Here is a 27,047-nt window from a genome sequence, read left to right as displayed (position 1 = left end):
TCTGCAGAATAGCTTTATGTCTCTTGGGAGCAGAGCATAAGCCAACACGGCCGTGGGGACCCAGATAAGATGGAACCCATCCCTTATAAAGGAAACAGACCCTGCCCTGGACGTGTCATTCCCGGATTGGCTGACTGCTCCCAGTCCCAGGTGAAACCTCGGGAGTAGGCAGGGACGCAGCGGTAGAGAGTTACAAAGCACGTGCGCTGAGATTAAAGGCGTGTGCCGCCACACCTTGGGGTCACAGAGGTCAATCTCTACCTTTGTTCCTAGAAGCAATGGAGAATGTGGTCCGGCCCTCCACATATCCCCCTTTTTTTACTTCTTTGCAGAAAGGCAACTCCCTAGGAAGGTAAAGATAGAGGTCGCACTTCCCAAAATGAAAACATAAAAATGGGCTTACACGGAATCTGTCCCTAGGCTCATGACACCTGGAACCTATCCGGCCTGCCCTCTGCCATTTTTCTGGGAAAGGGAATATACAGCAGAAAACCCTTAAGCAGAGCGACTTATCTCTCAGAGAGGGCCATTCTCTGTGCGATGCTCTTCAGCTCGACAACCTTCAGGGCTAGCTAAGCCAAGCACTCCACCCTGTGCAATGGACCACAGTCCTAGGGGTGCAGGAGCTGGTTGGCTTAAACCCTACTGCTTTAGATAACCACACATCAGTAGAGGCCCCCTGTTTCAGGGCAGCCAGCGCTTGTGCAATAACCACTTTGTCCCTACAATTTTAGGATTTGAGTCAGCAGACCATCCATAGGAAAAACACTAATCCATAGCATAGGACTGTTCCAAAACATTTCCACCCCCACCCATTCTTTGAAGTAGGGGAATGAGAGACACGGCCCAGGACTGAAGTCCTACGGCCAAGCTTATAAATCATCTCTAGGACAGTAGGGAGGGGGCCCAGAGTCTTATTGGTTGTAAAAAATCGGGGAGACACAGCCATCCTATGGTTGACTGGTAACAACTTCAGGAAGGCTGAGAGTGTCCTCCATCGGTGCTCTGTCATCCATCCGCAAAATGGCAGGAGGAACAGCAGCCAGGTCCTCAGGCGAATCCGTGTGTTGTGGATCACTCTTCACTGTTCGGGTCAATCGCTCTGGCAGCCAGAATGGGCTTTCTTGATCCTGTGGGAAAACACAAACAGCTCCCCTGGATCTCAATAAGATGGGATCCGGGCCTTTCCATTCATTAGAAAGCACATCTTTCCACTTAACCAAATCTTTGGGCCGCTGCGAATCCGAACAATGTCGTGTTGCAGCATTTTGGCCATTATCATCCAGATTTAAAAAATTTATGGTGAACAGAGCCATGGCGATGGCCACCCTTGGTGTCGTGGGCAGCTCTGTCAACATTCCCCCTTTCTGTGGCACCTAGGAAAAACCCAGGCCCTGTTTGCTGATATTAGGTTTAGGATTTATTGGCTCCCGTATTCCCTGCTGGGAGCGACCCAAGCCCCTTCCTGGCCTATGACCCATTCTGATCATTATATCTTGGGCCTGAGATGAATATGCATTAGATAGGGTCAATCCCATGCCCTGCATCACGTCTCTTCCCCATAAGTTGACCGGCAGGGGGAGGACATATGGTGTAAAATATCCTGACTGCCCTTCATCTGTTTCCCAGGTTAATCTGGTGGAGCTAATGGTGGGGTTTGCACTATAGCCCAAGCCCTGTAGGGTATGAGACGACTCAGTAACTGGCCAGGACTGTGGCCACCAGCGCGATGAGATAATACTTTTGTCCGCGCCGGTGTCCAAAATGCCTTTGAAGCATTTACCATTGACCCAAAGGGGCAGTTTGGGTCGATCTTGAAGGCTAACAACCAAGTAGGCTGAATCCTGTCCTGTTGACCCCATTAATCTATTCTCCGGCCTCTGGTGGATGTCTGCCGGAAGAAGCAGTAATTGAGCTATCCTGTCTCCTTTACTGATGGAAAAAACTCCACTAGGGCAAGAGCATAGGGCTTGTATCTCAGCAGTGTGCTGACTATCAACGAGACCTGGGTGGACGATTAATCCCTGTAGGGTAAGCGAGCCACGTCCTAAAAGCAGGCCCACGCTTCCAGGGGGTAGGGGCTCAGGCAGCTGCACAGGGACGGGCTGTACCCCCATTTGAGGCATTAATAAGAAGTCGGTGGAGGCACACAAGTCCACTCTTGTTCTGCCTCCGAGGGTCCCTCGGTCATTGCCCTGGCGAACTTGTTCCCATATTTTTGGGGGCCCTGGGACCAAGGGCCCGCCATCCCGTTTTTTGGATTATCAATCTGTGGGTTTCCTAATGGTGGGAGGATCTTACCATGGGCGCCCCTAACGGAGTAGCAGAGCTCTGCCCTATGATAACCTTTACCACAGCGTGAGCAAAGCATAGGGGGCGCTCTCTCCTTTTCCGATAACCTACAGTCCCTTTTTAAGTGTCCTGGCTTCCCACATTTAAAACAAACTCTTCTGTCTGGCCCTTTAAAATGGTGTTTTTGTGATTGCATGATGGCTGCAGCCAAACCTGCATTCGTCAGGGGTCCTCCTAGTTCTCTACAGACCCTGAGCCAGTCCTGTAGCCCTTTATTTTTCCTAGGTGCTATGGCGGCACGGCACTCCTGCGTGGCTTGCTCAAAAATGAGCTGCTCAATTAGGGGCGTGGCCGTATCAGTATCGCCAAAAATGCGTCCTGCTGCCTCAATCATTCTTGCCACGAAATCTGAAAAAGGCTCCTGAGTCCCTTGTATAATCTTAGTGAGCGGAGTGCTCCCTTCTCCCTTTTTTGACAAGGCTTTCCATGCTCTTACAGCTGTATCGGCTATCTGGCGGTAGGCGCCGTAAGGGTAGTTTGTCTGGGCAGCGGCATAGTGCCCTCGCCCAGTCAGGAGGTCAAATGTCCATTGCTGTTGTTCTGGAATTAAGGCCTGAGCGTTAGCTCTGGCCTGTTCCTGGGCTGCCTCGTGCCACAGCGCTTTCCATTCCAAATATTGACCCATGCTGATGAGCGATGCTTTTGCAACTGTTTCCCAGTCCGCTGGAGTCATGGCAGACAAGGCCAATCTATCCAACTGGGCTAAGGTAAAATTAGCAGTCACTCCATACTTTCTGACTGACTCTGCTAACTCTTTGATTTGATTGTACTCCACAGGTGCATGTAATCGCCCGTTTTCCCCTTCATAAACGGGGAAAGCCAAGTGTAGCTTTCTCTTGACCTTATCAGGGATAAATGAAAAGGTCTTTGGCCCAAGGCTTTCCTCATAAGGAGGCGCCGAAGGGGCAATTGAGGGAAGGTGTAGCCTATAATGAGGCGGATGGACCGTTTGGGATAACCTCATGGCCCTGCCGTTGGCTAATTCTACTTCCTCCTCTGTATCCATTTCTCCTTCCTCTTCTCCTGCAGAAAACTTTTGGCCTTGTGGGCCAATATTCTCCCCCATTTCTACTTCCTTAGAATTCCTGGAGGGTCCTTTTTCCTTAATTTTTTCTCTCACGCGCGCGTCTAACCTCCCACTGCATTCAGTTTCTGATATTCTGTCCTGAATTTCCTCCGCCCTTGCAACAACCGCTTGGCAAGATTCATCTTTTAAGCAATTTTTGATGGAAAATAAGAGAATTGCTAAGATAAGCATCAAGGCCTGTATGAAACCTTCCCAATGCGGAGACAAGTCGAGCTCAAAACCGAAAAATCCAGGAACAGACATTACCTCTCTGATATGCAGACCCTGCAGTTCTGAATCCTTCCTGAATCCAAGGTGAATCCAAGAGATCCCCGTCGGTGCGGTGGTCAAGATTCCTCGGCGTCCTGAGGGCTTCGGCACCAGATGTCCCGCGCTACCGTCTCGCCAGCAAGAACCACGCGGTACACATAGGATCCTTCTGCAGAATAGCTTTATGTCTCTTGGGAGCAGAGCATAAGCCAACACGGCCGTGGGGACCCAGATAAGATGGAACCCATCCCTTATAAAGGAAACAGACCCTGCCCTGGACGTGTCATTCCCGGATTGGCTGACTGCTCCCAGTCCCAGGTGAAACCTCGGGAGTAGGCAGGGACGCAGCGGTAGAGAGTTACAAAGCACGTGCGCTGAGATTAAAGGCGTGTGCCGCCACACCTTGGGGTCACAGAGGTCAATCTCTACCTTTGTTCCTAGAAGCAATGGAGAATGTGGTCCGGCCCTCCACACTCTATGAGGCTATGGGGACCAATTACTTTCAAACTATCACAGAAAATAAGGCATAATTAGGTTAGAGGAGTGTACACTGAGATACATAGAAAGTAAGCAGTAATTCTAAAATGGCTCCCACAAATTAAATTAAATGCAAATAATATACTTATCACCCCAAATGATAATCTAAAACAGACAAATCTGTTTAAATCAGATTTGTCTAAAACAGACAAATCTAAAAAATACAGAGTGGGTATGCACTGCTATGTGAAACCAAGACTATGCCAATTGCCCCAATCATTATCAGAGAATATAAATGAGCATATTCTGTATCTATTCCATAATTATATTCAGAGCCACATTTAAGCTAGTAATTGATGATCTTTAATTTTAACACATGCCTTCGCATGTATCTAGAGATATATTTCAGAAATTTTTTATTTGAGTTTATGTTTGATGTTTAAATTTGCTTTGTTCCTATAGAACAGTGTTAAGGAAAGAAATGCAAATCAATAATTCTATTTATGAATAAAATATTCTAATACAATAGTCCTCAGTTTTATCAGTTATATAAAATCTGGATAATGTGAAACATTAATGATTTCTATAACTTTTTAAAGATGTATTTGTAACATGAGAAGGCCGGGCCTGCTTGTTGGGGGTTTTCTGTCCCGTCCGGCCCCCCAGCTATTTAGTCCCAGAGAAAAAATCACACTGAAATCTCTGTAAGTTATAATGCTGATTGGCCCATTAGGTCAGGCTTCTTACTGGCTAACTCTCATGTCTCAATTAACCCATTTTTCTGATCTATGTTAGCCATGTGGCTCAGTACCTTTTTCAGTGGAGTAGCTCACATCCTGCTGCTTCGGTGATCTGGGCAGGAGTAGGAGGAATCAACTTCCTCCTCCCAAGAATTCTCCTGCTCTCTTTGCATAATTTCCACTTCCTGTCTGGTTTTCCTGCCTACACTTCCTGCCTGGTCAATCAGCATTTATTTAAAACATGATTGACAGAATACAAACAATTCTCCTACACCATGTATTTATTTATATTTAAATAATACAAATTTACTACATTCCATTTCACAATTCTAACATTTAGTGAATTTAACATGCAATAACTTTATAAATTTCCTTAATTTATTCACTAACCCATCAGTCATATAGTCTTCTCAACCTGTTTATTCTTCCATATGTTGCTATAGACCCTTCACTTTCATAATGAAGTTGTCTTAATAACTCAGTCGTTATCTTCCTAATGATATTTTCATGATATTTTTCTTTTTTTATTTATTCTTCTCTAATACAATACATCCCAATTGCAGCCTGCCCTCCCTACACTCTTCTTATACCTCTAATCTTCCTTCTCCCCAAGATTGACTGTTCCTCCATTTCTCTTCACATTTCTCTATTATTAAAGTGGGATCTTTACCCTGATAACAGTTTTCATAATGGTGAAAAACTTTTTTATTATATTTTGTTGATGTCCAGAGTAATTGACAGCTGCATAGATATCTAAGGTCTTTGCCACCAGAGTAATACATAAAATACTGTTTACTCTGTGAAGAGACTAAATAATAAAGCACCAGGAAAAAAGAGAAAATGAATCTGCATTACATGGGAATCCTGAGTTCTTCTTATCCTTTACTACTAATATTCATAGTTAATTATTATTCTTATTATTGCTGTTGTTTTGTTTCTTTACCTTCCCCATCCCCCTGCTTATTTCCAGCAATATTTTAAGCCTCTTTTAAAAAATAAGAAATTACTCAAACTGCAGATGAAAAGTTCTCACACTGGAATCCCAAGGTTAGTCTTCTTGGTACCAAGCCTGTTTACAAAATCTCCACACTGCCAAACCTAGGTCTGGAAACAAGGTTCCTGTACTAGCCCATCGTTTAACATGCAGGGCCTCATGTGAGACATAGAGCCAAAGAACTAAGTTCACGCATTCAGGTTACAACACAAAAACACAAAGAGTTGGAAGACCAAGGCCATATACATCCCTTCACAAAACTCACCTGTACTCTTATGGTCTCCAATGAGAATTACTTTTGTGAACTACAGGACACAGAATATAAAAGAACCTGCTGGGTGGTGGTAGCACACACCTTTAATCCCAGCACTCGGGAGGCAGAGGCAGGTGGATCTCTGTGGGTTCGAGGCCAGGCTGGTCTATAAGAGCTAGTTCTAGGTGAGGCACCAAAGCTACAGAGAAACTTTTATCACAAAATCAAAAATAAAAAAAAAGATCATAAACTTTACCAAAGAATTCAAGAAGTTTAAAAAAGACATGAACAAACAACTCAATCAACTTCAAGGGTAGATTAATAAATAACTGTCTGAGTATAAGAAAATACAAATATATGGCTGAGTAAAATTACAAAGAAAATTAGGATTTGAAAAGAGTTAAATAAAATTAAGCTAATATGAAGATGACCTTAAAAAATTCTATAACCCAATTGGAAAAATCAGAGTGAATACTTTGAAATAGAAAATATTGAGTAGAAATAGAATGTCAGGACTTGAAGATAAAGTAACAAAATTAGATAGCTACAGCCAAGAATATGAATAAAAAACGTATGAAAAAACATTCACCTGTCTCTGCCTCCTGAGATTAAAGACATGCACCACCACTACCCAGAACTTTCTAATTATTTTTTAATGAAAACAGAAAAATCACTTCAAACCTCCTTCTACAAAGCCAGCAATCCTCTAACACAAAAACACATAAAGACACAATACCACCAACTTTCCTGATACATATACATATAAATGTCCTTAATACTTGATAACTGAATATAGAAACATATTAAAATATCATCTACCATTATTAATTTGGCCTTATTCTAAATATAAAAGGATGGTCCAACCCATGCAAGTCAATAAATATAATAAATCAAGTGGATATAAAGACAAAATTCACATGATCATCTCAATCAACTTATGTAGAAAATGCTTTTAGCAAAAAGTTAACATAACTTTATAATAAAATTCTAGAGAAATTAATACTAATTAATTCTAGAGAAATTAATACTAATACATACCTAAACATAATTAAGGCTTTTATGACAAGCTAATGGTGAAGCAATCCCATTAGAATCAGAAATGAAGCATAAATGTTTACTATTCTCATTCTTTTTCATTGTAGTACTTGGAGAATTAGCTAAAGCAATAAGACAGTAAAGAAAATTAAAGGGAAGCAAATCATCACAAAAGAAATAAAACTTCCATTATTTGTATTATATAATAATATACATGGCAGATTCCTTAAAAATTCCATGAGAAAAGATCAACTTTTTCCTTAAGGTGGATACATAATAAACTTCAGAAGACTTTCTGCAAACCTATATACCCAAAATAAATGAAATAGGAAAGAGATTATGGAAGCACTGCCATTTTAATAGGCTCAAAAAGTATTTAGGACTAACCCTGACCATGGAGATGAAAAAGCTCTTCAGTTAAGACTTTAAATCTCTCAGTAAAGAAACAGAGGGAGACACTGGAAAGACATCCTACACTAATAAATTGATAACATTAGCATTGTGAAAGTGATCATGCTACCATAAGCCATTTGCAGATTCCATGAAATCCCAATCAAAATCCCTATGCCATTCTTTACAGTAATAGAAAACTGTTTAGTAAAAGACAGCTCTAATTTTCTGTGATGAAAGTGGAAGCCCAACCTTTGACTGAATTTCTTTGCTCATACCACTTATAGACAAGCAGTGTGTTTCTTTAGTTAGGAAAACACATTCTCATTATTTAAAGGAGTAAAGCTGATACAATAGGGAGAATAAAAACAACAGATAAATTATTTGGACCCTATATATTTGAACTTTAAACATTTACTTAGCTACACTAGAAGAAATGCTCTAGGGTACCTCTTTTTTTCCATTTGTGGTTTGAGTAAGGAATATCTTTCGTTGAACACTTAGTCTCCAGTTGGCGGTTCTGTTTTGGAAAGTAATGAAGTCTTGCTAGAGGTGAAGCCTTGATAGAGGAATTACATCACTAGTGCCAGACTCTGAGAATATATAGCCTTGCCTCACTTTGTTTGTTCTTTCTGTTTCATCTTCAGGGCTGAAGATATGATCTGTCAGCTTCATGCCTTCCTGCAATGATGGACACGTCTCCCTTTAGAACCATAGCCCAACTAAACTCTTCCTTCAGTAAGGGTCACGTGTTCTATCACAACAACAGAAAAGTAATTAATATACCACTGATGTAACAATATAGGTGAAATAATTAATGTACAAATAAAAATGTTAATTTTGGTTCAGTTCTGCAAGTATCCTTAATCAGTTAATGCTGTTGTTTTGCGTTTGAGGTGAGGCTTGTTATTCTTTATGGTCAGAGAATATGAAAAAAATCACCACATAGCTAGAATATGGTAGAGGGACAGAAAAGGCCATGGTTTTATCATCTCCTTTAGGGACATACTTTGACCATGAGATAACCCACTATGCATTAACTATTCCACCATCTCCCAGTAGTGGAACAGCCTGGGTTCTAAGCCTTCAATTCATGAATCTCTGACACATACTTATCTGAACCAAAAGAACTTAACATGAACTAAATTTCTGTTTTGTTCTACTTATTGTTATTGTATGCATAGTATGATGTGTGTATGTGTGTGTACATGTGTTCACACTCCATGATGTGCATGTGGAAGTCAGAGGCTAAGTTTGTGGAGTTTGTCCTATCCTTTGTATACATTAAAGATATCAAACACTGGTTTATATGGCTAGCAATTTAGCCATGGAGACATCTTACCAGCTGAAGATAAATTTCTTGAACCATGGAGTTTACAAACTCACAAAGATTTAGATGCATTGATTTATGTCTAGGTGTTTTACTCACTGTTCTTTTGATGTGAAGAGACACTGTGACTACAACTAGAAATGTTATCATAGAAAGCTTTTAATTAGAGGTTGGCTTACAGTTCAGAGGTTTAGTTCATTGTCATCACGGCAGCAAGCATGGTGGTGGCATGTAGACAATTATCATGCTGAAGAAGTTGAGAATTTTATATTCAAATCTGCACACAACAAAAAGAGAGAGACATTGTGCCTGACATGAGCCACACCCACAACAACAAGGCCATACCTCCTAATCCCTATCACATGGCACAACTCCCTGATGACCAAGCATTCAAATATATTAGCCTATAATTTGGATGAAGTTTCACTATTTGTAGTGATAATGTTCCTCCAAGAGCCATAGACTAACAAAAAACCAATTATGAGGCACAGGGAAACTCCATTCATGTTGTTTGTCAGAGCTGCCTAAGAGATTCCCAGAATAATATAGACTACTTCCATTGCCCTTAGTAGACTATCAGAAATTGATGACAGACTATTGCTGAAGAAACTGAAATATTTTTGATATCATACATGGAATGAGCATTGACCTATCTTTCTGTGTCTCATTTATTTCACTTAACATGTGCACCACAATTAATAAAAACCTAGAGACAGATATTGGGGTTCAACATGAAGATGAGAAAAAGCAAAAATGCTAGCCACTTGCTCTTACCTCTACCTCAGTCTGAAATGGCTATCCTACCTCCAGAAATCCCCAGAATGAGACTGTGTCTGAGAACTGTCTCCTCCTGTTTTGCATTCCCCGTAAGATAAGATTAAAGGCATGCACTACTACTGCTCTGTTTCTATCAAACTAGTGTGGCTACTGGGATTAAAGGTGTGTGTCACCAGTGCCTGGTTTGTAAGACTGAACAGTGGGACTGATTTACTTTCTGATCTTCAGGCAAGCCTTATTTATTAAAATACAAATGAAACATCACTACAATCGTGTATTTCAGTACCATCAATTTTGTGAAAATTATAGGATTTAATTCCTATTTATGACTTAATAATATTATAGGGTACATAAACTAACTACATGCTTTCTTTATTTTACAATTTGTTACTATCAGGTACATAGTACTTATCCAATAAGTAGAAACTTAGGAAGATAAATCAGGAGAGTGTTAATTTCTGAACTAGAGTAGTGTTTCATCTCAGTGCTAATTAGTGTTGCACATAATTTATAATTACCTAGATTAATTTTATATTTTAGCTATTATGAAAAGCACAGTAATCAACATATATGTGTGTTTGATATTCTTATTTGATTTCCTTGGAATACATAGTAACAAATAGGATACCAGAATCATATAATAGCTCTAATTCTAGTTATTTGAAGAACTTCTTCATTATGGTTGAATAATTTTATTTTTATTCCAGGTGTATAAGATTTCCTTTTTTCTAATTCTCACCATCATTTGCATAATTTTTACAAAAGCAACTCTAACTGGGGTGAAGTAATGTCTCATAGTACCTTTGATTTCTAGTTCCTTGATAACTAATAAAATTAAGCAATTTTTATATATCTGTTTATGATTCACGTTTTTTGAGAAGCAACTATTCACATCAGTTGTTTCTATTAAATTAAATTAATTTTGTCTGTATATATTCTGAGATATTTATATACTTTTTGCTAGAAGAAAATTATCAGTTTCCTACCAATTTTTACATTCTTATTTTACTCTGTTGAATTTTTCCTCTGCTGTTTAGAAGGCATTTACAAATAACCTCTCTCCCCAACATATAGAATATAGTGAGTGAAAAGTATAAAATTGTACTTTTTATAAAAAGTATAAGATATACACAGTACCCTCAATTCTCATTATACGTAAGTATATTACTCTTCCATTATACTTGGTATATGTGCCTTTGTTACATTTTGAATAAACACAAAGCACTAGTTTTCATGGTATATTTTGAAATAATATAGTGTCTAGAATAATATCAGGTACATAGTACCTATTCAATAAGTACATATTTAGGAAGATATTGATAACAAAGTTTTAGATGACAGACTTATTATATATCAAGAGTGGTAGCTCCCAAATTATAGTACTGCTTATCTTAGTGTTTACTACTTACTGTTGCCTTTAGTTTGTAAACATTAGTGTTCAAAAAGATTATCTTTCAAATTTACATTTCCTTATGTTTAAAACTCTAATTTTACCCGCTAGTAGCCAACACATGTAATGACACCTGACACATAATTTCAGAGGAAAACTCATCAGAAAATTCAAGACTGTTCAAAGAATATTAAAGTTTTCAAAATTATTTTTATAAACTAATCAAAATTGTGAAATACATCAAAGTATTTTTAACTTTAAATAATGACTCATAAAAACAATAATGCACAAATTCTCTGTTAAGAGGCTACTGTTCTCATGATCTCTCTTCAAGCAGTAAACACCAGCCAATTTTCCTTGGGAGCATAATACCTGAATAGTATATAACACTATGTATGGAGATTAAGAAAGACACCAGTAAATTAAGGTATAAAATTTTCATTATCTTGCTTAATTTATAATATTTCCATCATTTCCTATATTGGTTTAAGAAATCTAAAGTTTTCTTGACATTTAAATGATCTTGGAATTTATCTTGACAGAGAAGTATTTTTAAATGATTTAACTCATTCTGTAATTAGAATATATGATCTATCCAAAATGAAAAAAGGATTGGCAATAGTTTATGTCTGATCTTAAGAAAGAAAGAAAATTGATGTTTGCACATGCATAAGTACTTATCATTAAATTGTTAGAATTCAAATATATTGATAAAAGAAAACTGTAACTTCTAAGAAGTTGAAATTAACTTCATTTATTACTGATATCTGAAAAATGTAAGGTCACTAAAAGTATAAAACTTCTTCAAATTAAACAACTGACATGTTGGCATTCTTTCAAAATTAGACACTGTCGTAAGTTTCCACAATTTTGTGAACCTTAAATTATTTCATAAATTGTATTTCTATTATTCTCATACCTCTTGAGGTTTTTGAAAAGAATGTTAGACACTAATAATCTAACAATTGTCAAAAGTGTAAAAGTATATTTTTCTATTACTGAGATGGTGGTTTTTAAAAGATAAAAATACATCTTGTGTCACTAGAAAATAAGAGTAGCCACTACACTTGCAATTAATACATTCATTAAAATATCTGTTGCCTTAATAAGCAATAGTGATCTTGTAATTAAGTGAATGCAGAAACTAATGCATATAATTGAAAGGTTTTCTTTTTATAATATTTACAAAATCTTACTTTTTCATAAAACAAATATACTTTTATTATAGTTTGCACAAAATCATATCCAGTATATGTACTGGATACCTTGTGCCTCTATAGTCTGCCTGAACTTAGCTCTTATGTGACAGGAACATTTTTGGCAGATACCTTGATTCTTGATGCAGTTAATCATGATTGAAGTAATTGTAAGACATTGGACCTGAAGCATTATACCAATCAGTGAACCTTTGTGTAATGAATAACAAAAAGAGAAAAATGGAGTTTTTGCAGTTTCTCAACTTACTAAAGATTCTGAGATTCAATCTTCCTGCTTTTGAAAACTTGTTGTGAAGTAGAGCACTTTAATAATATTTTGTAAAAGAAAATACTGAGTTTATACTATGTTTAACCTTGCTCAATAGTTAATCTTAAAAAACCATCAAATGTCTACTTTCTCTTCCCAGTTGTAGAAATATTTTTGTGGACTTTTTGAAGTAATATGATTATTTTTCTCAGTTTCTGCATATATGTTCTTTTGCTCCTGATGGAGAAGAAATTAACAATGAATCATGAAGCATGATTTAAAAAAATCAGAGAGAGGAATTGGGATTCAACCTAAAGATCTGAAAAGCAAAGCAGCCAGCCAGTGGCTCTTACCTCGATCTCAATCCAAAACGGCTAACTGCCTCCTGGAATCGCAGAATGAGACTCAGACTGAGAGTTGTCTCTTCCCGTTTTGTATTGCTCTCTAGGGCTGGCATTAAGGGCATGCATCACCTGGATTAAAGGCATGCACTGCCTGGTTTCTATGGCAACTAGTGTGGTTACTTGGGTTAAAAGTGTGTGTTACCATTGTCTGGTCTATAAGACTGACCAGTGGGGTTGTTTTACTCTTTGATCTTCAGGCAAGCTTTATTTATTAAAATACAAATGAAATGCCACTACAGAATCAAAATAGAGGGCTATAGTGAATGTTCTTAGGTAGCACAAATTGTAACTGTTCTTAATAATAAAAACCCAGAATCAGATAAACAGTTTAACACTGAAGGATCTGAAAAGCTGGGCAGTCACCTACTAGTGAGTTATCTCTACCAATGCTCAAATCAAATGAGCAATCCTAACTCTACAACTTCTCAGACTGCTGTTATCTCTTCAGAATCCTAAACTGCATCCATCTCTGTATCCTCAGATTACATCTGAGCTCCTGTCTCCTCCTGCCTTATATTCCTCTCTCCACCAGCCATATCACTCCTGTCTCCACCTTCCTAGTGCTGGGATTAAAGTCATATGATCCCAAGTGCTAGTATCAACTTTGCATGTGCTCTGTTTCTCTTTTAGTCAGATTTAGTCTCGTGTAGCCCAGGATGGCATTGAACTCACAGAGATCTGTCTGCCTCTGTCTCCTGAGTGCCAGCATTAAAGGTATGTGCCACCACTGCCTGGGCTCTATGGCTATCTACTGGATTAACTCTGCATTCTGATCTTCAGGAAAGCATTATTTGTTAGATTACAAACAAAATATCACCATATCTTTCTAAAATTAAAACAAAAACTATAAATCAACTTAAAAATACTTTCATTTTTGTCAAGTATCATTTTCTTTCAATATATGTATTTAACTAGTTAAAATATTCATCCACTCTCTTAACATACTCATTCTTCCTGCTAACTGGCACACCACAATCCCATTAAGGCAGCCCAAAAGACAAGCTTTCCTGTGAATTTCAGCCATTTTTGTGAAAGTCAGCAACATGCAGTTTAAAATTGATAACAGAAGATTAGAACACCAAAGCCAGAGACAAAATTCCTAGTGGAATGAATTCAAAAAGCAAATGTGTACAGAACAAAGTGGAGACATTTCTGCAAAATCAGTGGCATTAATCGGCATTATTTCAAGCTTAGCCCTTTTATACAGCAATCATCCTCCAAGTTGCCTTTCGGAGCATTCCCTATCATAAAAACTGTGATTTTTCAAAGACTAAAACAACAAAAGGATGAGAACAACTTATGTAAAATAGAAGATCAGTGGCAGAGATGCCACTGTAGTATAGAAACAGCTTACAAAAGAATGTCAGAAACTCAGAGATTAGTAACAAATATTGTTCAGTGATTGAGGCCACCCATCCATGGCTTTGCAATTTCAAGAACTTGCACACTCTTCAGTAATTGGGGAAATCTGCCCTGATATTAGGTTGCTAATTGATTTGAAAATTTCCTTTCCTTCAGGCACAATTCCTCCTATGTGATATATAACTTCTGAGATTTGTTATTTTTTCATTTTTAATAAAGGCTCTAATATAAAAACTAAACAAAAAGCAAAGCTTATTGTTTCCATTGATCTGTGCTGTGCAAGCCTAATCTTTTTATTTTCTTTATTACAGAATTTTCTTAGGCCTCTCTTTCTTCTTATTTTGCTTCCTGTGCAAGCTGAGTTTTGCCTGTAACCTCTTTGCCATGCATTTGTACATTTGTTAACGTTTTCCTTTTTAAATGATAAAGCCACTCAAAGGATTCCAATCACAGGCGGATTCATATTAAGGAGAGTCTATTTAAACATCTATGACTTAGACATTTCCACTAGCTAAGTTCTGAAGTATCCATTTCAGTAATGCATTCAGTAATGTTGATAAGTCTTATATTTGGAAATGTAAGTTAAATCATTGCTTGCAATTTAGGACAGGGTTTGTGCCTGTAGATATACCTGAGAACTGAACTGGCAAGCCTACAAAACAATAGAATACACACCTCACTGAAAGAAGACAAGAATGACACTAGACAGGTGCACTTTTTTCATGTCCCAATTAATTGCTTCTCAAAGCTCCCTAGTTCATTTCCAAGATACAAATGGTTGTAAAAGGATACCATTTGCTTAATGTTTTAATACTAAAACTTATAACCTAATTAGAAATATTATTCTTAACCTATTTCCTGGAAATTTCTACTTTCTTCACATTATACTCTTGCAAAGAAGCAAAACAATAAAGCAATTAAAAGGGAAGAACTATGAATTCTAATACTGTTATATGATTACGTATTCTATAATTCTCTATCTAGTTGCTTCCCTGTATTTGGCTAAGAACCAAGAAGTAATGTCATTCCTCAACTGAAAGGAAATGGAATGCAAGTTTCAACTCTTTCTAATTTAACCTACTCAGTTACTGTTTTCCTCACAGTAGGAATTAGAATGTGTTCTCCATTCCTTGCTCTCTCTCAACACATATATCAAGCATAAAAAGCAGCTTTCCTGCGCTCCATAATATTAGACTTAAATTTAATTAGATCTGCCACACATTGGGAGAGAGACTATTTGGTTTTGAAATTGGACTTGTCTTTACCAAATATGTCAGTAGTTCATCTTTGTTTCGGAAATTGTATTGCATAGCTCTCTCTTTGTTATCACTGAATTAAACTACTAAATGTAACACACACTAACTTATTTTCAGAGACATTGTGTCATTGTAAAAGTGTGATTATCCTCTGTTTACAAGGTGAAAGAAATCCTATGCACGAGTGTGCATGCACTAATAAAAGACATGTGGGAGTCAAGTGTGCACTGCAGAGTTGGCTTGCCAGCATTCCATTAACTGAAGCCTCCTTGTTTTATTTTGTTTATTTTTCAAATTCAGAATAGTTCCCATCTTCCTTGTCTCTCTCTAATCATAAAGTCCAAGTTCTCAGTTAAGGGTGAGCAGAACTGTAGATGAGAGAACCAAAGCATTTTGAGAATGCTACTTCTGACCCATGGGGTATACAGAGGACAGTTTTCAAAGGACTCCTCAGAATGTGTGCTTGTCCCCTAAACAGCATGCAGTTACAGAGATAAGATAATTTGTTGCACTGATTGCCAACTAAAAATTTTCATATATAGGTTTATGTGCAAATATTTCTTCCCAGAATTGGTGCAGGTGCACTATGTAGCCTCTTGCTACATCTGACTAAAAATAGCTTCGAGTCCTGTGCTGGTGTTATAATTTAATTCCTCTATATAGAAGTCTGTCACCTCTATTCATATAGAGTTCTTCAATTTTATATTCTCCGGGCAATCTTATGAAATTGCACCACTCCTCCCTTCAGCCACCCATTTGCTTTTCCTTGATAGGAAGATGGGATCTCATTCCTGAATCAGCAGCTTTTTAATTTATTATTTACCCCACTGCACATTCAGGTTTTCCATAATAACAGTTCTTAAATTCCTGTGCCCAGAGTGCACTGGTGCCTTCCACTCATTTCTTTTCTAGGCCCCATATCAGTTTATGAATTTCCTGAATTTCCTACAAACAGATAATGATCCACTATCATTTTATTGCTCATTACAGGTAAGTTTTCGGGACCACTGCTCTTTTAACTTTCCCCTTTCATCATCACACTGCCTGTAATGGCACTTCCATCCAAATTTTAGATTACTGCATTTTTGCCTATAAAAGCTTGCTCTGGAATAATGAGTCATGTCAATTATATAACTGCTTAAAACCAGGTCCTGCTGTTGATAATTCACTTCTATCAAAATATGTCACATATATTTTTTCTCTTATTCCACAACTTTTCATTTCAGTAATTTATTTGATTTCTGCAGAGCCAGAACAATTTTTGTCAAAAAGAGATTCTTGACTCAAGTTTGCTTAGATTGTAGTTAATATTTATAAATATGTATAAATTCCTTAATTTTAAACTCAAAACAGTTATTTTGCCAGAAAACTTTAGTCATTCTTATCCTTGAATCATTAATACAACTTTCTCTCCTACTTAAATTGCTGACTCATCTTTATAGGTGTTTTCTTATTTTATTTATAAATTCTGTCAGAAGTATTACAATGGTTCCTAATCGAAGACTTGTCAAGCAAAATGAAAGTTCCCATTAGCTGAAGATATAAAGGGTTGTTAGCTATAGGGCTAATAATTTAAGTAATGAACTAGTATTAATGCCTTGATGAGAAAAAAATTATTTTTTCCCAAATTACTGTAGGAATGCCACAGAAACAAATCCCACTGCCATGCTTTATTTTGCATTTTAGATCATTATTATGTTTTACATATAAAATATGTTTTACACTCTATAAAGTTACCAACATAGTGAGTTTGATGTCCTATATAATTTTTTTGTATACAACATAGGTTCCAGTTACATTCATTTTTAGTGAAATTATTTCTTTTTGCAAGAACTGATCATTTTAATTTTGACAAAGATATTTCCTATATTCATTTGATCTTCCCCCCCAAAAAATAAAACATAGAGCAAGAAAGTCTTCCAGGTGTGAAAAATCAGTTTTACAAGTACAGTTTTAGTAATCATAACATAAAAAGAATCTGTAATGGAGAAATGTCATGACCTTTGAAGAATTTCTTCTGACTCAACTTTAAAAGTATTGGCACAGCATTATTTTGTCTAGTGCACAAATTCAATTCATAACTAGGCACTTAGTTGAGCAATGTCAGCTACCATAGAAATTTTATTTGAACAAACTAATTACTTACAAATGAACACTCTTTGGCTTATTACTGAAATTATATCTCTTTTTATGTTCTTCTATCCTATCCATGTAGTTGTTATCTAATTTCTAACCACACAAGAGAAAAGAAGCATAATAAAAGCTTTAGTAGGGGCCATAGAACTTTTTATCATATTCAGTTGAGGGTATTGGTCGGTATTATCCTGCACTTGACCATGTTTTACTCATTCATTTCTATCAGGGCTAGTGTCACAACATATAAAGTGAAGTTCCTTTCTATAGAATTAGTGAAAAAATATAATAATAATCCTTTATCAGTGTAAACTAATGCTCAAAACCATCAGTGATCAGAAATTTGTGAGAGAATGTAATATGATAACATAATTTTTAATCAGTTATTAAAGGAAAACATTCTTTAATTATTTTTGAACAGTGATTGACATACAATGAGCACTACCAACAGTTTGCAGATATAATAATATAGTTCTAAATATTATTATCAATAACATCAATATATTAAAAAATATAATTTATTAATAGTAGTAGTAAGTTGACCTAGCCTAGTATTTAGAAATTTTATTTTATTACTTCAAAAGGAATTAATGAACTTCTAGTAAATGTGGAAAAAATTCCAGGTGGTTGTGGCACATGCCTTTTATCCAACATTCTGGAGGCAGGTGCAGTTTCAAAATATTTGTACTTCTACCCACAAATTAGCACAGCTTTCATCCCTCACCAAGAACCTCTCTTTGCAAGGGTGAAGACAGAAAAGTACAACTGATAACAATGCAAAGAACAAGATATAGTGGGGTGTCCAATCCCAAGTGCTGCATCTACAACTCCTCTCCCTAAAGCTCAGCAATCATTGCAGAAGGGTGAGGAAAGCTCATAAAATACAGAGAAACAGGGACTTTATTGTGAGACTGCAACTCATACAAATTCAGAAGCTACACTCATGAAGACTCAGCTACATGACTGACTGAACAAGACTTAAGCTAGGACTACACCAATAGACATATTGACATGTGGGAGGAAGAAGCTCACAAGGGCCCAACCTTAAACAAAGAACTCGAAGCAAGAAAGGACTTCTGACAGCAGGAGAAAGTCTTCCCCAGGGAAGAGTACATCAATTGGTTATTTAATACCAAATGGTTGGCCCTGAATATATATTCATAAAAGTAATGTTTGACAGACAGAGCAGTTTGCATTTATATATCAGTAATAAGAGGAGGCTGTAACTACATTATAATCCAAAAAATAAAATATATAATAAAATAATTAAAAAATTTAATAAATAAATTTAATAAAAATTTTATGTGAAATGCCTAGAGCTGAAATTGTCAATAACAAATAAGATAAACTGATGGTAACGAATAATTAATCTACTATGTGGTAAAATGGAGATGACAATCCCACTTGTCTCTCATATACTATGCTAAAATATACCAAGAGCTTGATTGGAATCCCTGTGCCTCAATACCATATAACCTATGACCTTGGCTTAAAGCTTTATTGGTGGAATCAGCTTGTATCACATTTTATAACATGACTCTAACTTTTAAAAATGAAATTGAGGATGTCTACGTGTAGTCTAGCTGGGCATGGATGATACAAGGAAGAGAAAGCTATTGTCTGATTCTCAGAGGCTACAAACTGAGATTCAAAGTAGACTGCATCATGACATGTTATCAAAAGCCATTAGGAATTAAAACAAAGGTCAGTAAGAAAAGACAAAAATACAATATGCCACTAAAATAGATTCCGTGGGGTTGCAGAAAATTGGAGTAAGCCAAGGACATTATAAAATGTACTGGAATAACAGAAGTTAGGATAGAATGCAATATTTCAGAGGGAATGGGGGTAGAAAGTTTTCATTCATATAGGTTCCTTGCCCTTTGACCCACAGTTCTCCAGATAATCATGATTATGATTTTCTTTCATTCTCTTTGTTTGGGGTGGCAGAAGGACAGGAAGGCACCTATATATTGAATGAGAGTTCTTGTGCATGATGGATCAGCTCTGCACCACAGATCTGAGCCATTACCATAAGATAATGCAGCTAAGTATATCAGCATTTTTATTTTTATAAAAAATCCAATTAATAAAACATAAGCACTCAACCATGAAAAATAAAATTAAGTAGATTTATTTTTCCACTTAGTAGACTGTTGAAAACATTAAAATGATAGCCACAGAATACCATCAGAACAAAATAACAATTTACTTTCAAAAAGAAGTATGATTACTTAGAATCTGCTAAAGGTTCTGCTTCTAATAATTAGAATACAGGTCTTCCATTTTCATCTTTTGTGTTGTTAATTTTCTCCTTTCAAATAATTTCTACATAAACATGTTCTCTTCATAAGCTAATCTAGTCTTCATTCTTTGCTATGTAGCCAGAGTTGACCCACTTCCTGTTTATATAGACTTCTATTCTGAGAGAGTCTCACAATTTTTAAAATCAGTATCCAAGAGAGTATTATTTTAGAAAAAGAAACCCATCAATAAGGTGCCTAGAAATTGTCAGAAGTCATACCCAATCGGATCTCTGTTTGTTTGAGTCAATCTGCTACTGGAGACCTCGATGACACTAAGAAAGGGAGTCACTTGAAAATGACAGTGAATAGTTAATTGAATGAAAGACAGATTGGTGAGCCATCTGTGGCCTGCCTAGCATTGGGAGGAAGCTAGATCAGCTGGCTCTCTGTCACTGCTCTAATTTAAAATTCCCAGCAAATAACCACACTGCCATTTCCAGGCTTGTTCTCTCGCCTCTCCTGCATAAAGCCTAAATAAACATATGCAGGTCTTATAACCCAAGTAGTCTCCGAGCTTCAGTTTCTTCATCTATAAGTGATGATAGTGTTCATACTCACCTCACAATGTTAGGTGAGGATTTGCTGAGACAGAGTGTGGCAAGGTTCTAAAAGTAATGAATATTGTAACTGGCAAAAGGCCTTAGCGTTACATAAATATAGCCCTGCATATTATTTTAACTAATATTAGCGGTGCTAGGGATGGAACCCGGGGCCTCACATATTCAAAGCAATAACCATACTACTGAGCTATCTTACGAGTCCCTATTCTACTTAATATTGTCTAGTATCTTATGGAAAATAGTCTGTCAATCTTAACACACTTGCTGTATTGAACATTAAATTATCCTTAATTAATTGTTTTTCTCAATTACACTTAAGGTAGGCATATGTTTAAATCACCTTTCAACTCACAAACCTATGTGTAGGTTTGTGTAAAAACCACTTGCATTTAAGATTTTTCCATTATTTGTTCCTACTCAGTACTTGGGTATGAAGTGAAATGGTAAATCCTTAGCTAAAAGTAAAACAAATCATGCCTGTTCTTTTTATGTGTAAAAGAAAAGTGGTAGCTTTGAACAATCAATCCAGTCTCACTATTTATATAAAGCATCATTTTAGCTAATATTACTGAATAGATCGTAGGTTTCCCACAAGAAACTACAGTGCACAGGGTTCTTTAAGTTGCAGTATGTTTTCTGCACACTATTATATTATTTACTATTATATTCACTTTTTCCTCTCATTACATTAACAGACATAAAGTCTTGCTTGCCCTATAAATATGGATAGCCAAATCCAAATCCAATTGCAGTTACAAGTGTAATAGTTGATTATTTAATAAAGGACAATAGAAGTCTGGTTCACTAACAATGGCCATGATCATGCACAAAAAATATGACTATTTACTTAGAAATCATTTACTATTCAATTTATAAACACTAGGCTTGTAAAACGTGTTACAGTGAGTTCTTTCAAGTGAAGAATGAATATCCCCATCACTGTGCTTCAAAGACTGCCACTTAAAACTACATCTTCAAAGCCAGCATGGGTTTTGTGTTCCTGAGTTATTTAAGAAAGAAAATTCGATTGTAATATAAAGCATGCCTTAATTGCTACATCTAATTATCAAGAACAGTAAATAACTCTCAAGTTAATTGACTTAAACATAAGAAAATGAATAATTAATGATAACAGACTAAAATTTCAGCAATACAATGTCAAGCAGAACAAAAAAAAAGGAAGAGAAGAAAAAACCTTTAACCTTACCTAGCCATTGATTTTACCCAGATCACCTACAAGTCTTCTGAAGAAAATATCTGTCAGTAGAAATTACCTTTTTAACGTGAGATTTCATTGGGCTTTAAGCTAATGCTTGTAATATATTCTGAATTAATTGGATGAATGGAATTAAATATTAATAAAACATCACTATTTTAGTTAAGTCTTGATCTTATTAAATATCTCTTTCCAGCCACTAATTATTTTTGTCTCCCCACACCTTGTTTTTCCTCCCTCACCGTATCATTCCTTTTTAAAGTACCAAAAACCATTTCATTTTGGAATTCAGGGAGTATTTTCTTTTTATGCCTCAAATGACAACTGTTCTTTGAAATATGTTAACTAATCCAAAGGGTTCAACGACTACACTTGGAACCTTGTTCGTGCAACTGAAAGAACTAGTCTAGGAAGAGATTTTGAGCAGAAATGTCAAGAGCTGGGAAGTTCTACTTTGTTGTCAAAATGTAGACATTTTCCCTATTGTGACATGCTTCTAATTTTTTAATACAATTAGATTTTTAACAGCTCACTTGCTCTAATATCAGTGAGCTGTTCACTCAAGAAATGTCTAACCATTTGAGTTAGCCTTAAAATTCTAGCATGTTAGTGATATATACATAAATAGCTGGATGGATAAAGGGACTACATTTCTCTTGTATTTCTCTTTCCACAGCACAATTACATTCTATATCATTTGCAACATTAAACAATGGGACAGAGAGAAGAGGAGGACATTTCTAACATAGACAATGCCTGCTCTAGAAGTAGTGGCAAGTCTTTGGAGTAAACATATGGAAAAATACTTTACGGTCAAGAAACGAATATCTGTATCTTTCCTTTATTTCTCATATGTATATTTATTTAATTTATATTATTTTTCTTAATATAATCTAAGCACTCTGCAATGAATTTTCCAAACTGTTGCTTTATGCAATAAATTCTTAATTATTATTTATTTATTTGCTTATTTTCTTGTAGTGTCACTAGAAATGCTTGCATTCAAATTGCTTTTTACAAAACTTGAGAATAGAAATGTTAGAAAGATGATTCCTTTAGAAAGTCAAAGACATTATATATATATATATGTATATATATATACATATATATATATATATGTATATATATATATATATATATATATATATATATATATATACTGGCTTGAGAAAGATGCAATTGAAAATTGACTTTTTTATGAAAGGATGTAGAATCAAGATGAGGAAGGTTTTGGACCACAGAATTAAATGTAGGAAGAAGGAAAGAGGTGAATTGGCAGCACATATGTGAAAAAAGTGCACAATCATATCCTTTCTAAACAGCAAGAACTCACCATTGCTACTGATAGATGTCCACTCTGCTATCACGGAAGTATTTTTCTTTTTATAAATTAATTTATTTATTAAAAATGTCCACCTCCTCCCCGCCTCCCTTTTCCCTCCCCCTCCCCACCTCCCCCTCCCTCTCTAGTCCTAAGAGCTGTCAGGGTTCCCTGCCCCATGGGAAGTCCAAGGTCCTCCCCCCTCTATCCAGGTCTATAAAGGTGAGCATCCAAACAAACCAGGCTCCCACAAATTTAGTCCATGCAGTAGAATCAAAACCCAGTGCCTTTGTTCTTGGCTTCTCCATCAGCCTTCATTGCCAGCCACATTCAGAGTGTCCAGTTTGATTATATGCTCCATCATTCCCAGTCCAACTGGCCTTGGTGAGCACCCATTAGATCAGTCCCACTGTCTCAGTGGGTGAACGCACCCCTCATGGTCCTGACATCCTTGCTCATGTTCTCCTTCCTTCTGCTCCTTATTTGGACCTTGGGAACTAAGTCCAGTGCTCCAATGAGGGTCTCTGTCTCTATCTCCATCCATCGACAGATGAAGGTTCTATGGTGATATGCAAGATATTCATCAGTGTGGCTATGGGACAAGGCCAGTTCAGGCACCCCCTCCTCTGCTGCCCAGGAAACAATCTGGGGACCTCTTCTTGGACCTGGGAACCCCTCCAGAATCAAGTCTCTTCTAAACCCTAAAATGGCTCCCTTAATTAAGATATTTACGTCCCTGCTCTCATATCCATCCTTTCTCCCTCTCCCCCATCCCATTCCCCCAAGCTATCCCCAATCCTCCCCTTCTCCCTTCTCTCTAACAATCTCCCCTTACTTCCACCCCCCCACCCCCCGTGTACCCAAGTTTGCCTGGCAAACTTGTCTACTTACAATATCCAGGAGGATAACTATATGATTTTCATTAGGTTCACCTTCTTATTTAGCTTCTCTAGGATCACGAATTATAGGCTCAATGTCCTTTAATTATGGCTAGAATGCACTTATGAGTGAGTACATACCATATTCCTCCTTTTGGGTCTGGGTTACCTCACTCAGTAAAGAGTTTTCTATTTCCATCCATTTGCACGCAAAATTCAAGATGTCATTGTTTTTTACCGCTGAGTAAAACTCCAATGTGTATATGTTCCACACCTTCTTTAACCATTCTTCTATTGAGGGGCACCTAGGTTGTTTCCAGGTTCTGGCTATTACAAATAGTGCTGCTATGAACATAGTTGAACAAATGCTTCTGTAGTATGATAGGGCATCTCTTGGTTATATTCCCAAGAGTGGAATTTTTCTATTATAAAATTCCATCTGGAACCTCTTATACAAGTAGTCATGGATAGTTTAACAAACAAGCTCGGCAAAGCAGTGGGATACATAAACTGCAGCTAAATCAGAACCTCTGTACTCAGAAATCACCATCTAAGAAAGGTACCATGTCTCTATTACCAGTGAGGAAGAATAATCCCTTAGAGTGGCTTTGAACATCTCACTTGGAACCTTTTCCACCCCTTCTGGCAAATAGTCAGAAAGAGTACTATCAGTGCTACAGGCAAGAGAGAAAATCCTTTTTTTTTTCTCTTTGCTGAAATCCTATGGTGTGATAATTTAATGAATTCTATTGATTTCACTGACTTCCTAGCTTGAGTGGCAGAACAATAATAATAGCTTATATCTACCTTTGTGTTTTTCTACTAGCTCATTATTTACTTCTATATACATACAATAATTATTTAAACTTTTATTTTTTTGTGTGTGAGAGAATGTTTTTATAAGTTTTTTTTCTTTTTCCATTCAAATATTTACACTTCCTTCCCTCTTCCCAATCCCCTCCTGCTCCCCCACAGCCCCTCCTCCCTTTCCCACCCCACAGCCCCTCCTCCCTTTCCCACCCTGCTTGAGAGAGGGCAGGGAACCCTGACCTGTGGGAAGTTCAAGGCCCTCCCCACTACATCCAGACCTAGGGAGCTGTGCATCCATATAGACTACGGTTCACAAAAGCCAGAACATGCCAGAAAAACAGGTCCCAGGGTAGGAGGGGGAGAAAGCGGAAATTTTTAGTAAATATAAAAATAAAAAAAAAACAGGTCCCAGTGCCTTTATCAATGGCTTCTCAATCAGCCCCCATTGTCTGCCACAATCAAAGAGTCCAGTTTGATCACATGCTCATTCAGACCCGGTCCAGCTGGATTTGGTGAGCTCCCATTAGATCAGGCACACTGCCTCAGATGGTGGATGCACCCCTCGCGGTCCTGACTTCCTTGCTTGTCTTCTCCCTCCTTCTGCCTTTCAACTGGACCTCGGGAGCTCAGTCAGTTGCTCTGATGTGGGTCTCTATCTCTATCTCCATCTGTCACCAGACAAAGATTCTATGGTAATATTCGAGATAATCATCAGTGTGATAGTGGGACAAGGCCAATTCAGGCACCCTCTCCTCTACTGTCCAAGGACCTAGCTGTGGACATTCCTGTGGAAACCTAAAATAACCTCTAGAGCCAAGTCTCTTGCCAACCCTAAAATGAATTCCTTAAAACACCAATGATAGCCTTTGCTGGAGAGGATGTGAAGTAAGGGGAACACTCATACATTGCTTGTGGGAATGCAAACTTGTGCAACCACTTTGGAAATCAGTATGGCGGTTTCTCAGGAAATTCGAAATCAACTTTCCTCAGGATCCAGCAACACCACTCTTGGGAATATACCCAAGAGATGCCCTATCATACCACAAAAACATTTGTTCAACTATGTTCATAGCAGCACTCTTTGTAATAGCCAGAACCTAGAAACAATCTAGATGTCCCTCAGTGGAAGAACGGATAAATAAAGTGTGGAATATATACGCATTAGAGTACTACTCAGCGGTAAAAAAAAAAAAAAATGACATCTTGAATTTTGCATGCAAATTGATGGAAATAGAAAACACTATCCTGAGTGAGGTAACTCAGACCCAAAAAAAGATGAATATGGTATGTACTCACTCATTTGTGGACTCTGGCCATAAACCAAGATAGTTCACAAGCCCAGAGAAGCCAAATAACAAGGTGAACCCAAAGAAAAACATATATAGATCCTCCTGGAAATTGGAAGCAAACAAGATTGCAGGGCAAAAGTTATGAGTAAGGGGAGGGTAGGGGTGGGGGTGAGGTTGAGGGAAAGGGGAGAGTGGGAGAGGGAAGGGAGAAGGGAAGTACTGGCAACAGCTTGGGGGAGTGGGAGGGTGGAGATAGAGGAAGGATGGATATAGGAGCAGGGAAGAAGATACCCAGATTAAGGGATGCATTTTAGGATTGGCAAGAGACTTAAATTTTTATTTTATGATATCCTTGTATTTTCAAACCAAGTTCATCTTATGATTTCATAGATCAAAATATATATTGTTTAATTTTAGTTCAATTTTGTTTTAAAAAGATCATGGAATTTTCTGAGTCTTCATTTTTACACCAAAGGCATTATTTCAGTGATAGGCATCTGGCTATTTCTTGTCTGCAGGAGAATTGTCTGTATTCTGTCAATCATGTTTTAAATAAATGCTGATTGATCAGGCAGGAAGTATAGACAGGAAAACCAGAAAGGAAGTAGAAATTATGCAAGGAGAACAGGACAATTCTGGGAAGGAGGAAGCTGATTCCTTCCACTGCTGCACAGATCACCGAAGCAGCAGGATGTAATCTGCCCCACTGAAAAAGATGCTAAGCCACATGGCTAACATAGATCAGAACAATGGGTTAATATAAGATACAAGAGCCAATATGTAGCCTGACCTAATGGGCCAATCAGTTTTATAACTTATAGAGATCTGAGTGATTTTCTTTGGGGCCTGCCGGCTGTGGGGTACTGGGTGGGACAAAAACCCCAACAAGAAAGCCCCTTGTGTTACACTTGTCATTTTTATGCTTATTGAAATTGTGTTCTTTCTTCCTGTTAACACTCTGCTGTTAAATGGTG

The 27,047-nt window shown here is 37.2% G+C and overlaps 1 protein-coding gene across 1 annotated transcript; it reads right to left on the bottom strand.

Moving 5' to 3' along the window:
- Positions 1-35: 35 nt before the first annotated feature.
- On the bottom strand, positions 36-13,004 carry LOC148117342 (uncharacterized). Its single transcript, XM_087902548.1, has 3 exons — positions 12,892-13,004; positions 3,686-3,878; positions 36-1,130 (listed from the first exon to the last, which is right to left on the bottom strand). Exons 1-3 carry the CDS (start codon positions 13,002-13,004, stop codon positions 951-953), a joined length of 486 nt encoding a protein of 161 aa, XP_087758674.1. The 3' UTR covers positions 36-950.
- Between the last annotated feature and the right edge of the window lie 14,043 nt (positions 13,005-27,047).

This window comes from Myodes glareolus, chromosome X, assembly GCF_982192425.1.
Source record: "Myodes glareolus chromosome X, mMyoGla1.1, whole genome shotgun sequence".
NCBI lineage: Eukaryota > Metazoa > Chordata > Mammalia > Rodentia > Cricetidae > Myodes > Myodes glareolus.
This window is presented reverse-complemented; position numbering and strand designations above follow the sequence as displayed.

Bases quoted from the DNA above. Each gene is read 5' to 3' on its own strand.
- LOC148117342 (XM_087902548.1), bottom strand. From the start codon at position 13,004: ATGCCCTTAATGCCAGCCCTAGAGAGCAATACAAAACGGGAAGAGACA. The intron at 3,879-12,891 runs GTAAGAGCCACT...TCTGCTCCCAAG, and splicing joins CGTTTTGGATTGAGATCGAG to AGACATAAAGCTATTCTGCA. The intron at 1,131-3,685 runs GTAATGTCTGTT...GTTTTCCCACAG, and splicing joins AGGGTCTGCATATCAGAGAG to GATCAAGAAAGCCCATTCTG.